We start from the raw sequence: 13527 nt of genomic DNA, 5'->3' as shown, positions 1-13527 counted from the left end.
GACCAGGCGGCAACCACACACCAGCTCTGAGCTGAGAGCACTTTGTACAATGGCACCAAATGACTGACAGAACTTGGGGAAAAACCTTAAAATCAGCAGACACCAGAGATGGCCAAAAGCAAATAACGGAGCGAGCAAATTGGCAGCAGAGAGCCCTGGGAGAGTCCCCTGCTTTCCAAATGCCACCTGCCCTCCCTATGCAGCTGAGCCAGCGCAGCTTCCCGCACTCAGCTCCTTCCCCAGGGTCCCAGGACGTGGATGAGATGCTCACTGGTCCAGCACAAATACATCGGGTACCCTGCAGACCTTCCCCAGGACCTCTCTCTCCCCCCAGGTCCCCAGGACATCCCTAGCTGTGTCTCCCTGATGCTGCAGCCCAGTTAGGTGGGGTTTAGCAGGCTCCTGCTTATTCTAAAGGCCAGTTAGGCAAGAAGCTTTGTCACTGGATACTTCCCAATCTGCAGATATAGCCAGCACACATTCTCCTCCATCATCCAGATCATTAATGAAAATGTTGAACAAAACCAGACCCGGAACAGATGTCCCTGAACTTCACTCAGCGTAACTCTTCTTTTTCAAAAGTGAACCCTAGATAACTCTCTGGGTATAATTATCCAATGGGTTTTGTCCCTACCCAACATCCCATCCACATCATGTTTTAAAGGTTGCTTAAGAGCCTAGAGCGTGACACGGGTCAGAAGCCTTAAAAAATCCACTGAAATGGCAGCCAGGGCTCTTCTTCACCATGCCCTTACCTGTCACAGGAGCAAATCAGATTGCTTTGACCAGGTTCTGTCCTTGGCAAGTCCCCATGGCTCCTGCTCATCTCCACTGCTTACAAGCACTGAGATTATCTGTTCCAGCGGTTTTTGGTGGGTGAGGGGATTTAGCTGTCAGCAGGTCCCGGCTTTTGGCCCCAGTCCCTTCTGAAAGGGTACAAAGCTTGCATTTTCCGGTCTCTTTATGCCTCACTGTCCCTCAGCAGTTCTCATAGATAACAGCAAACGTTTCTGGGCTTGCTTAGCAGGAAGTTCATCACGCCCACATGGCATGAAAAATTCCTGTTTGTCTAAATACTCCCTTTCTTGGGCTTTCCCTATTCAAGGCCAGGCTTGTAGCCCCCACCACTGGCATGGCTTGTGCTGCCCACTTCCTCATAGCTGTCTTTTTCCAAAGGCTAATGTAAAGTGTGCAGAACAGTTGGGTCTTCTCAGTGGCTGCCAGCAGCGTTTTCCCTCCCTGCCGAAAAGCCACGCAACACCATCCTTGGTTATTCTCTTACTGTTAGTGCAGTGGGGAATTGTTTTCTGACATCTTGCTTGGTGCATGCCAGCTTTTACCATGGTCTGGTATCACAGCTCCAAACTGCAGGCTGGGTGTGAACGTCCAAGCTCCTGCTGGAGATGTTCAGTACTGGGCTCAGGTAGCGAGCTACCTGCGAGAGATGGAGCTAATTCCTGTCGACAATTCCTGTCGATAATTGCCTTGGGGCACCTGGCTGCATCCAGGCATGGGAAAAGGCTTGGGCTGGGCACGTTCCCTTACCACCTCTGGCCAGCAACACCCCAGCCAAAGTCCAAATTTCTGCACGGGCACCTAAATAACATTAAAACTGAAGAGGATTCCTTGCAGCCCAAAGCCTTTGCTGGCTACGTGGGGTCAGCAGCAGTGTGGTGCTGCCCGGGGCCAGCTAAGGCGAGCTGTCCCTGCCAGGGGGGCCCTCCAGCAGCAAATGCCACTGCTGGGCTGTCCCCACCCAGGGCCACCGCAGCACAGCCCCATGTCTGCGGGGCCCTGCCTGCTCCAGGCAGGGCCCCGGAGGCCCCCTATAAAAGCAGGTGAGGTGGTGTCACCTAGCGGCTGCCGGCACCCAGGACAGCCTGGGGCTGGCCCCACAGGGCATCCGGCTGCCACCCGGGCTGAGCAGGGGATGAAGCTGGGGGACGCGGTAGTTTTCCTCGCAACTGCACGGGGCCCCCCAGCTGGCCTCAGCGGCTCGTCTACCCCACAGGAGCTGCCATTAATTTCTGCCATCAAAGACAAAAAAAAAATATATCAAGTGCATCCCCTCCAACAGGGCTGTTTGCTCTTGCAGCTCACCAGCACTATGCAAGCTGGGCTTTTCTTCACGGAGTGCCAGGAGGAGTCATCTCCACAAAGACGTCCATGTGCCCACGGGGATGCCCGGCTGAGCTGAGCACTGCTGGGGCAGCCAGAGGCTCGGGGAGGAGAGAGCTGGCAACGGCCCAGCAGGGACCGCACCAGGCACAGAAATGCCTCAAACTGGGACGTGCCATCATCTGGGGCTGCTCCTGGACGGGCTCAGGCTCTAAGGCTCACCTGACATAGCATGGCACCCTCAAACAGCCACATGGTCGGGTCTGCTGGTAACACAGAAGCCTAATTCTTGTTTTTATCATTATTTCCCTCTCGTTCTCAGTTGCATGTGATGAGCAAAGGGACCGAGGCAGGTCGGGCTGTCGGTGACTGCTGAACGGGGAGCACAAAAGGACAGAGCCTGTCCGTACCTTGCTGCGGACAAACCAGCAGGATGCAGATGGGGAAAGCAATGCTTCTCCCACAGCCCAGAACAAGGGTTAGGCATGAAAAAGGTATCAAATAATAAACCCATACGCAACAGCATTTATTAGTCATTTTTACATATTACGGCAACAGTTCTTGATGCACTCTGAGAGGAGTTTTTGGACCCTTCTGCCTCCCAGCCCTGGGGCTGTCCCTCAGTGGGACCACGGGCAGTGCCTCACTCTGCAGGCCAGGCAGGGCTGGCTCTGCTCAGCTCTCAGGCAGCAGCCAGCCAGGTCACACTGCTTGGTGCTGTGCAAGGGCGACCCTTGGGGTGACAGCCGCTAACATTTATGTGCTTTTGGGTGCTGCCATACAGGAGGTGGTGTTTCAACCTGTGTCGGGGCATTTAGCATTTACAGCTGATCACATAAGGCATTAACTCAGGCATTACCAGGGCTCAGCTCAGAGGTTGGTGTTGCTTTTCAGTGACAAATTCTGTACTCTGTGAGCAGCTGGGGTGAAGAGCAGCCACTCAGGCTCTGCTGCCTGCCCAGGGCACGGTGAGCCATGGGCAAAGGGGTCTCCAGCCCCTGACTGCACCCCTCTCCTGGCACTGCCAGCCTGCGACAACCCACGCCCCCCTCTGGGGAGTCACTGCTGCAAGAAGGACAGGCCAGAGGCCACTGCTCAAGTTAATCTGAAAGCTCTCATCCGCAGTGACCCTCATCACCCCAGCCCTGTCAGGTTCTTGAGCTCCAGCCAGGAATTAAAAGTTCCTCCTTCCCTCTCCCTCCCTCCACCCCAGCCAATTCCTCCCGCCCCGGTTTTATTCCCCCTTTGATTTCTGGGTGCTCGTCAGGTAAGCCTTGAAGAAGAAGTTGCAGAAGAGCACCAAGTAACTGAGGTACATTAGGGATGAAAAAGAAACGTTTGACCAGGTGACAGGGCAGACCTTATCCTCCATCCAAAAGATAAGCAAGACATTCACTATTATGGCTATCAGCATCTGCAGGATCTGTGAAAAGGTGATGGCCATGGCGATGTAGCGGGGCACCCGAAAGCCCGCAGCTCGCACGGAGTAGTAGGAGTACATGAATGTGTGGACGCTGAAGTTCATGACAGTGAACCAGCCGCCGCCAGGCACCATCTCCTTGTAGGCGTACCAGGCGTAGATGAGAGTGGCGATGTGGTGGTACCAGTGGAGGAAGATGAGCTTCTGCTTCCGGAGAACGATGAACACAGTGTCACCTTGGGACGGGGGAGAGGTGCATCGTTAGTCAGGTAAATTGCAGCAGTCGTGCACATTTTCAGGCAAGGCAGAATGAGTGAGCTGCAATGCTAAAGCCATCACCTGGCTTGAGCCCACCAAAACCTAGCTTCACGTTGGATTTGTCTGTACCAATAAAGCCCATGTAGGCACCTGTGGTTTGTAGGGAAGAAACTTCCCACTGACACATTCAACCCTCTGTGCATTGCTGCAGGCGCTTTTCCTTCTAACAGACTTGGCACCTGTCAACCAAAACATTGCCACAGACTTTCCAGCAATTCCTGCTCCAGCAAAGCCAGCTCTCGCAGGGTCGATGTGAGAAATCCCTAGGGGCTGCCCCTGGCCTCAGGCTTCCCACTTCAGAATCGCCTGTTGGCCTGGGGGGATGAAACCAGAGCAATAACCTCAGGCTGCATCCCTGCAGAGAGAGGACACGAAGATGTATAGGGTTGAGCAATGGGAAGCAAGGAAACGAGCAATGCGTGCAAGGTTAGACAGCCCTGTTCTCTGAGTAACATTTGGACAGACACCTGTGAAAAAAAAAAAAAAACTACTTATAAAAGCAAAGGAGTTCTGAACACATTGCACAGGGAGAGGTTTCAGACTCACCCAGTTCCAGGACTTTGCTCAGGGCAAATAAGTAGGCCCAAAGCTTGGAGACGTGGTGGACGTAGAAGGACTGATCACACACCGACTGCTTGAATCCCATGGAAGACGTGATGGAGGCCATGTATTTCCAGGACCGATGGGTCCCTATGGCACTGCAAGAAAACCAGAGATCTGAAAGCTGTGCCCAACCCACCACAGGACCCTAGGGCAGCACTGCACCCAGGAACATTTGGCTAACTCCATTCTGAAGCTCAGGGCAGCCTCAGGGATGTCTAAACAAACTGTTGCATCCCACAGCAGCAGCAGGAGGGCTGAGCAGCAAAGAACACTCTCTCTCATATACCCTCTGCTACAACTGCTTGAGAAGGCATGTGAGGGTAAGAACTGCTGCGTTTGATCTAAGAGGTGGGCAGCTGTTCTGGTACCCCATCTCCTAACAGGCCAACGGTGCATGCCCAGGGAGAACACAAACGGGGCAAACACGTCCTTTCTGTCCCCATTTCCTCTCACAGTTTCCACCAACTGTGGTTTGTGGTCCCCAGACCTCAGATGGAGCTTTCATGTTTCACAACAAAAAAAAAATCTATCAAGAGGTACTCATTTACTTCTCTTTTGAATCCAAGTATGCTTGTACCATTTACAACCTCCTGTGGTGGGAAGTTCCTACAATTTAGCAGATTACAAGGGAAAAAATTATAATAAAAAAAAACACCTTTTCTTTGCTATCAGCCTGCATATTTCATTTGCGTAAGATCATCTCGAAACAGGCCACGAGTGGTCATTCCCTGACCCCTCTCTCCACACAAGCTGTGATTTTACAGACCACTGCCACGAGGGCAACCAGTGACCTTTAGACTTGACCACAGCCAATTTGTGCACGTGGGCAGAGAGCCTGCTCTGGAGTTAGTGTGCAGCAAGGTACTTGTCTTGTTTTGTTCTCTCCCCCCAGCCTGAAGAGGTGTGGAGACGTGGAGTCTGCCTGCATAATTACACAGTATGGGCTGCAGCGTTCTCACCGTCACTGCAGGGAGGGAGGCAGCACCAAAAGACTATTTTAGACTGGTGTTCCTCTCTTGCATGGGGGATTTTTTTTTTATTTTTACTTTTTTAAAGAAATCAGAGCTAGAACTTGGCAGGTAGTGCCAGGCTCTTACCTGAACAAGGCCAGCCCGAGGGACCACAGGGTCAGCGGTGCGCGCAGCTTGTAGCCCCTCCGCTCCTTCATGAAGTGCTGGGTTCCAAAGATCAGCATCACATAAGCCGCAGCGAAGAAGAAGGACTTCTGCCTGCAAGGAAAGCAGAGGGAGCGGTCAGGGAAAGTGCCTGTTTGCAGCAGGACTTTGACAGCCCCGGCAGAGCTCTCCCCAAGAAATGAAACATGTCCTGCCAGCGAGCCAGGAAATCCCTGGGGATGGCAGAGGAGAAAGGGAGCTGTCATACCCGGGAGGCCCCCGCAGGACCCGGCAGAATGAGGATATGGCTGACTGTGGGCAGGGCCCCGAGCAGACACGTGGGTGCGTTTTGTCCCTTTACACACCTTGGGTGGTGCCAAGGGCCCGTTGTGGGGCACGGGCTGAGCTGCAGGCCTTCCCTCCCTGCTGCAGCAATGCTGCATTGTGTGGTGGGGGGAAACGAGTGGGAAGAGAAGGAAGCAGAGAATTGGACCCAGAGCTGCAGCCTGGCCCTGACAGCCCGACTATTGTACACATGGCAAGCAGCAGAGTCCCAGAGGAGCAGGTACACAGATGAGACCTTGGCTGCACAGGTTTGGCAGCCCGGAGCCCAGTGACAAGAGTTCATCGCAGTGTGTCTGACAGAGCAGCACAAGTTCAATGAGTGGATGACCCCGAGCACTGCAGCAAGCTCTGCTCCCCCCAGCCACTGCCACTGGGAAAAGCAAAAGGGCAAGGAAGTTTCCACGTACTCCAGGAAAGTGGTCAAGCCTCCTTCAAAACTTGCCCAAAGAAGCGAGGCATGGCTGCAGGAGCTAATCTTCCTGTTGGTACATTAGGGAAAGGAGGAAAGCACCAGCTGGTTTAGGCTCAGACATTCCTGGAGCATAAGCCACAGCTTGAGTAAGCTACAGAGCAACCTCAAGTCAACTCGGGCAACCACAGTTCACTACTGTGGGGTTATGGTAAAGGGTCTCCAGAGACCTGCCCTGCGCTTCCAGTCCTTTCCTCCTTGGAGGAAGGCACCCGCTCTGATGGATATTTATCCTAAGAAACCCCACCCCATGGACTCAGGAGCCCAGCTCCAACCAGCAAACCCCTCAGTGTGCCGTCCTCCACATGACAGTGTGGGAAATCAGGCCAGCAATCTGCTGTGAGATCCCCAGCCCTCCTCACAACAGCTCGTGGCTAGTAAGTGCCTGGGTTTGGCCCCTTACAGCCAGTGTTCACTACGCACCAGCCTATCTTCTCAAGCACTCTGTGTGGCTTTCCCCAGGGGCACGTAACAGGTTGCAAGGAGGGAGGGACGGGGTTCCCAGCACCATCCGGGTCTCCTACCCAACCCACAGCTGCACCAGGTACCCCACGTTTAAGAGCCACAGGAGCGCTGTGCAAACATCCAAGCGGGCTCTTGAAGCGCTTTAGCTGCCCTCATCCCATGACATATGCTGGCCATAAGGGGCACTCAGGGCAGTGACATGAAGGACACTCTAGGTCAGGTGAGAGATGTTTTTTTAACCCCGCTCTCCAGCAGTTAGGCAGCTCCAAAATAAGCAGCTAGTGGCAGACTGGGCACTGCACTCCCACCTCTGTACCTTGCCCCTTCCCCTCCCCTGCTCGTGGGCTGCACACCAGCGGGGTGAAGCTGCACAGGGAGCGGGGCTGCTGCCCTCTGGAAGCCCAGGCTGGCCACCAGCGAGATCCCTTCGGGGCGAGCCTGCCCTCCTCCAGGCCTCTCTGCTGGGCCAGCAGCTGTGAGCCCCACGCAGAGGCACAAAGCTCTGCCTGAGCAGCCCTCCGACCCCGTCCTCCATCCTCCGCCCCATAGGCTGTTAAAGCTGCAGATCCCAGACTCTTCCGCTGCAGCCCCACCTCTGAGCCACCATGTCCCTCTGTCCCATTACGATTGCCACTCCTGCACCCAAATTTTGCTTCTCGCCCCTGAAGCCCAGGGTATAACGATGTTTCAGCTGGGGCTGGGCTCTGTTCCTTTCAGATTTCATCCACAGAGGTTTTCTGCCTAACACAATCATAAATATCACATGTAAAAGGGAAAAAATGCAGACAGACAGGCTTCCTCCAGCTGAAGGGAAGGCCAAGAAAGGGAAAACTGCCCTTTCTCCTGGTGCTCAAGCACCAAACAGGCTGTGCACCCCAAAATACAGAACTGCACAGGTACCAAACACTGCTGGAAGCAGGACAGCGATCAATATAGCTGTGAGTAAATGCAAGTGCTGAGAACATCTTGCCTAAACAGAAAGCCCTCTTCTCCCCCCAGATAAATTTACTTAGGGTAAGAGAATTAACCCTGAGCTCTAGGAACAGAAAAACAGCAGCAAGTCAAGAGCGTCACGTGGATGGGCTATGAAGCAAGCCCAGAAAACAAGGAAGGCATTGTGAGAAGCGAGGTGGCTTGCTGCGGGTTCCCCTACAAGGAAAGGGACAGGCTGCGGAGGTGTGTTTGTTAAAGGTGTTACGAGGGAAAGAAAACTTACGGTGAGCAACAAGAAAAGCAAACGAGAGGTGTCCCTGGCACTTCGAAAGGCGGAGAAAGCTTAAGGAGGAGATATAGCTAAACCTGGTGCATTTCTTTAATACTCAGCTCGCTTCTGTACGGCCGCGCACGAAGGGGTAAAGCAAGAAATCTCCAAAGAAACCAGTGAAGAAATAGCTCAAACGAGAGCCCAGTGGTGACGGCGAGGAGGCTGCTCTCCGCCGTCTCCTTTGACGCGGAGGGAACAATCGCACATTGAGGGCAGGCGGGGAGCCGAGCGGCTCTCCCGCAGGACAAGCCCCGCCGTTCAGGCCGCCGAGCAGCCCCGGTGCCGGCGCTCACCCACCAGTTGTCCCGCATCCAGCCCAGCGCCTCCCGCTCGTCGAAGCTCCGCTCCAGCTCGTACTCCCGCAGCGGCGGCAGCGCCGACAGGCTGAAGCCCAGCGCCATGCCGCCTGTTCCCAGCCGTGCCGAGCCGTGCCGAGCCCCGCGTCCCCCCGGGCACCGGCACCGCCCCGGGGCGGCCCCGGCTCCGCCCGGCCGGGTGCCCTCGGGGACCGAGGCGGAGCTGCAGCCGGCCCCCTCGGGCACCAGGCGGTCCCGCAGCTCCCACCGTTTCACGCGTGCCCCTCAGGAAAGCCCTACACGGCCCCCAGAGCTGGGGAGGTTTGGCCGCCCCGCAAATGTCACCGCGACCAAAACCAAGGCACCGGTGCAGCCACTGGGTACGTAACCCCCTGCCGTGGTGCGGGCTCCTCTGGTGGCATTGGCACCCAAATCACACACGGACACGCAGCCTGCGGGCAACCCAAGCCCGGTTATCTCTGCGCTGGGCACTTGAAACCCTAGTGGTTTCCTAGTCCATAGCCTGAAAACTGAAACATCTTTTGAAACCTTGCCAAGACTGCTCATTTGCTCAGTACGTATAAAATTGGGCTGCATCCATGTGATGAGAGGGCTTGCTGAACTCAGCCAGTTGTACCTGAACTTGCAATTGGGGCATCATCTTTCCAGGAACATAGCCCTTATAATTATTTATCTCCCTCTTTACAAGAATTATGTAATAATACTCTGCTGAGTTTTCCTGCGCTCCACTCTTTAGCTGCCATGGTCAAAAGCTACTAATTTTTGTTTGTTTGTTGAAGAGGACGATGCTACACTTTCCATAGGAAAAGCTTTTGCTTGCATATGGCATGGAAGGACGTATGGAAGGACGTGGGGAAAATGCTGCCTATGTCCGAGCTACTCCACCTGTTAGACTCCTCCACTCCACGTCAGCCACTCCAAGAAGGTGCCCGTGGGCAGGTACTGCCATCCTTTCCCCTCGGGCAGCAGTGACCTGAGTTGTCCCTAATGGGTGTGTGGGTGACACAGTGGCACGTTTCTATAGCAGCTTACCTTTGAGCCAAAGAGGGAACACCCCCAGATCCAGTCCTGTTGAATCTTTTCTATAATGGTCTGGATGTGAAGTCTTGGGGTGTTTATTAACATCCTACAGAGTAGTGCTATTTCAATTAAGAAATACAGATCTCCAGACAATCATCTCACCTGCTTTCTGCCAAGGACTTTTATTATCATTAAAATCACAGATAAAATTACTTGCATAACAGTGGAAAGGTATTATTGATCATTAGCTGGCCACAGTCTTGACCCAAGAGAGCTAACTGCCTTGTACCACTGTGAGCCATCCCAGGGCTCCACCACACTATGAAAGCAAAGAACAACCTTCATGCTTCATGATCAAAAATGGTCAAAATGCCTTTTTACCACAAGAGAGAGAGCATAGCAGGCAAACCATGACTTTGTTACACCTATACAGTTTAAGTAGATTTAAGGGGTGGAATGGTGAGGATAAGGAAACAAATGGCTACTCCTGGCGGACTCCCTAACTTTGAAAAGGAACCTTTTTTAAAAATGCATTTAAAACACGTTGCAGCAAAGAGCTTAACAGAAGATGCTAGAGGAATTACCCTGAGTATTATGCTAGCATTCAGCTAATGCAAAGCTTATGCCCACATAATCCTTAGATGCTGATGTAAAATGAGATATTACTTACATTTTTGGCACTTCAAAATGATATTCAAAACAGAATGTAGGCAGCAATGAACGGCTTTTCTTTTTTTTTTTTTTTTTTTTTTTTTTTTTACAAAAAAAGGCAACAGCAGATCATACAACACAATAAACAGAGGAGCTCTCTGAACACCAAAGCTCTGAGCATACAAACACACATTATCAGGTACATGGAGGCCTCGTAAGCACCAGTCTGCAGGAGACTTCTTACAGCTGTTTGGGTGAAATGCAGGCGCTGGACATGACTTGTTCCAACCTGAGGGAAGGGCTACCCAGTAAATATCAGAGTCAGAGGGCTTCATCCACTGGTGTACGCAGGAGGAATCGCTGACTTGGAGGATTCAGAGATGCCCAGCAGAGCTGGGTGACACATGGGCACCCTCTGGCACGAGAGCCCTGAGAGCACGGTCTCCAGCAAGGGCCTCTCGCCTCCTTGGCCATTAGAGGGGAGCAGAAGCCCGTGAATGTGCAGGGAGGCATCGCCCAGTGCGCGCAGCTCTTCACTCCTCGGAAACAAAGGCAGGCAGGAGACCGACTGTGCTCCTCCCTGAGCCCTTTTCCTCTGGGAGAAACAGGGGGTTCAGGCCCAAGGAGGAGAGAGGATCCCCTGCTCCTTGCAAGCAGGCCATCCTTCTCTCCCTTCTGCTTCTCCCTAGTCTCAGGCTGATACATTTTAAAGTTTATACAACTTTTGCCCAGTACTAAACAGTCCTGCCTTGCAGCTCCCTGGACGGTGTTGGCTGGCAGTCAGTAAAAGATGCAGCTCAGCCACAAAGTCCCTTTGCCCTGGCAAGACAAAGCCACAGTAAGAAGCCCCCATATCTGTATCAGAGCCTCCCTGCACAGCGTTTTGTACAGACGTTCTGAAGGTTGTGTATGATTATCAAGAAAGTTGGAGATCTGAGAACAGTTTTACAGAAAGCCAGCCTTTTTCCTCTTTGATGCATATGTACTCCAAAAGACTGCTTCTGGTGAACACACTGCCGTTCAAGACTGTTTCCCAAACAGGACAAAACCAAAGCAGATTGACTGAATGGAAGGCGGAGGCTTCTCAGAAGGCACAGTCTGGAGTCCTTACTAGTGCTCCAATTTAATTCTGACCTAGTTGCTCTTACCACTGCAAAACACTCCAAAGAGATAATAATATAAAGGATAGCAAATGTCCTAGGGGTTACACAAAAGTGATGGTGACATCAGGAGCTATTAACCTAAAGATGTCACAATCAGCGATTGCTCTTGGGATGAATACTATCACAGCAGCTTCTTTACTCTAAATCAAGAGTTGCAAATCCCATGTGAAACACTGATGACAAAAATCACCTCTAAGGAGCTCTCAGTGGTGGTGTAGTAGTGTGCCATTTACACAGCCTCCTGTTCTTTGAAGCCTGTTTGTAAGCTCGGTGGTATTTGTAAACAGTGATTAAGGTGAGTGAATAGAGTGAGTGGCTGAGGTTTTGCATAGAGTTGCTATGTTTTCAAACTCCGGTCTGAAAACAGCAGCTGAATGCATTTTCAGAGTCTGGTGAACCCGATGAGTTTGTCAGTTTAATTCGCCACTGTTTTCACAGCTGGAAATTCACAGAGGCTGAAGGAGACCAGGCACATCTGACTACCTAACAAATGGGCCAGCTTCTTGAACCAAAAATCCTATTGAAGGACTTCTGATCAAGATTGAAGGTGTCCTTTAAACAACCTGATCATCTACATCTTCATCAGAGAAATCTCAAAACCCAGGATGAGTTAAGAACATCTACAGGGATTCATATATGCACCTATTTGTATTTTCTGAACTACTCATTAGAGAGAGACTTTGTACATGACATTCAGATTTTTCAGCCAGAACACACTCAGTGCTTTGAAAGAGAGTAAAACAAACCACAGCACAGTAACAAGAGGCTCATTAACCAAATTGCCATCATGAGCGGTCATCTACATTGGTTATGGTACATAAAAGCTTTTCACCTTGCATTCTCGGACCCTAAATACAAAACCTTCTGTTTTGCAGAGCCAGAGTATCCCCTGGTATTCACACAGCCAGACCTTGCTGATGGCTCTGTCAGCCTTTCTTCACTTCACTGTTCTTCTGCTCATGTAAGGGGTCTGGGCTCACAGTTAGCAGAAGTTACACTGACACCAGACACAGACAAAATGACTTCTTTTCTCCAACTGAAGTCCATCAAGACTATAGAGTCCCAGACAAAGCAAAGAGCACAAAAAGAAGGTTCAGCAAGTTCTAGAAAGCAAAGTGCTGGCAACAGAAACGGGACTAAAATGCTACCAATTTAAATCAGAGGAATTAAGGCTGAATGAGAAAGAAGTGTTACCCTAGCCCTGATCCTGACTCTGCTAATTGTTTTACTATCTGTTGTTACTCAGCTTTGTTAATGCATCGCCTGCCAACACACACATCTTCAGTACCATTCCTCACTCTGCCAATCCAGGGGGCAAAAGCAAGAAAGAAAAAAGCGAAGCAATTTATTTTTAGCAATAACTTTGGCCGGCCCATCTTCTATTTTCACTGAGGCATTCAGCTTCTTGCCACTTTGTTTTTAATGAAAATTGACTACTCAACACTTCTTTGCTATTAGTTTAGATTTTAAAAAGACTGGCCTTAAAAGAAAACCCCACATGTGATTGGTGGGTTCAGTGCATAGTCATTAAGAAGTTTCCCTGTCTAAAGTCCCAAATCCAGCATTACTGAGAGACCACCTCACCCAAGGCTTAGCACAAAGGGCACTGAAGCTTAACTCCAGCTGAAGCCTCTGTTGAACTCATGTCATTTGAATTATAATAATATATATTTTTTTCAAGATATGCAGGTTAACCTATGGTGCTTCCAAGAACAGCTTAGCTATTGTTTTTCAATTCTTGATTCACTTTTCTAACAACAGACATTAGATATACAGGGCTGCCCATACCCATTAACATTCCGGTTCCCCTATGTCCTCCAAGCTTCTTCATTCTCTCAGATTTGATAAATACAAAAAATCATCGTTTCCTTTAAACTGTTGTTAACTGGTTCCATGTATCACTTTGAACACGCTTACCTCTTCACAATCAAGCAGGCTCATTCTAGTCTTCCAGAATTACCAATAAGAGAAGAAATCTCTTCGCTGCAAAGCTTCATACTAAAATCAGCAAGTTTTACATCAGAACCCATTTCAGAAGAGCTTGCCTTACAGGAGCACCTATTAATTAAGACAGGGATTAGGTTAGCCAACGGCGGCACTATCATAACACTGATACAAAGCCCTCCTGTTAAATAATAATTCAAAAGTTCTCCTTAGGAGGATCACCATACAGGCCTAACTGCTAATGCTAGCACCAAGGCTACCTGCAAGAAACCCAGAAGGAATCAGCCCCAGATGCATCCCACATGGTCTTTAGTA

The 13527-nt window shown here is 51.1% G+C and overlaps 1 protein-coding gene across 2 annotated transcripts; it reads right to left on the bottom strand.

Moving 5' to 3' along the window:
• Positions 1 to 2627: 2627 nt before the first annotated feature.
• ELOVL3 (ELOVL fatty acid elongase 3) lies at positions 2628 to 13302 on the bottom strand. Of its 2 annotated transcripts, none has more exons than XM_040564313.1 (4): positions 13186 to 13302; positions 5557 to 5688; positions 4403 to 4554; positions 2628 to 3774 (listed from the first exon to the last, which is right to left on the bottom strand). In XM_040564313.1, exons 2-4 carry the CDS (start codon positions 5652 to 5654, stop codon positions 3353 to 3355), a joined length of 672 nt encoding a protein of 223 aa, XP_040420247.1. In that variant the 5' UTR covers positions 5655 to 5688; positions 13186 to 13302; the 3' UTR covers positions 2628 to 3352. The 2 variants fall into 2 exon arrangements, with proteins under 2 accessions (XP_040420247.1, XP_040420246.1); XM_040564312.1 differs by lacking the exon at positions 13186 to 13302 and adding an exon at positions 8415 to 8597.
• Positions 13303 to 13527: the final 225 nt, after the last annotated feature.

Source organism: Cygnus olor, chromosome 7, assembly GCF_009769625.2.
Source record: "Cygnus olor isolate bCygOlo1 chromosome 7, bCygOlo1.pri.v2, whole genome shotgun sequence".
Classification (NCBI taxonomy): Eukaryota; Metazoa; Chordata; class Aves; order Anseriformes; family Anatidae; genus Cygnus; species Cygnus olor.
Note: the sequence above shows the minus strand (reverse complement) of the source record. Positions and strands in the feature narration are given on the sequence as shown.

Excerpts from the sequence above, each read along its gene's own strand:
- ELOVL3 (XM_040564312.1), bottom strand. The coding sequence starts at position 8,518 with ATGGCGCTGGGCTTCAGCCTGTCGGCGCTGCCGCCGCTGCGGGAGTAC. Across the intron at positions 4,555-5,556 it reads CTCGGGCTGGCCTTGTTCAG|TGCCATAGGGACCCATCGGT; the intron begins GTAAGAGCCTGG and ends GTTTTCTTGCAG. Across the intron at positions 3,775-4,402 it reads GAGCAAAGTCCTGGAACTGG|GTGACACTGTGTTCATCGTT; the intron begins GTGAGTCTGAAA and ends CCCCGTCCCAAG.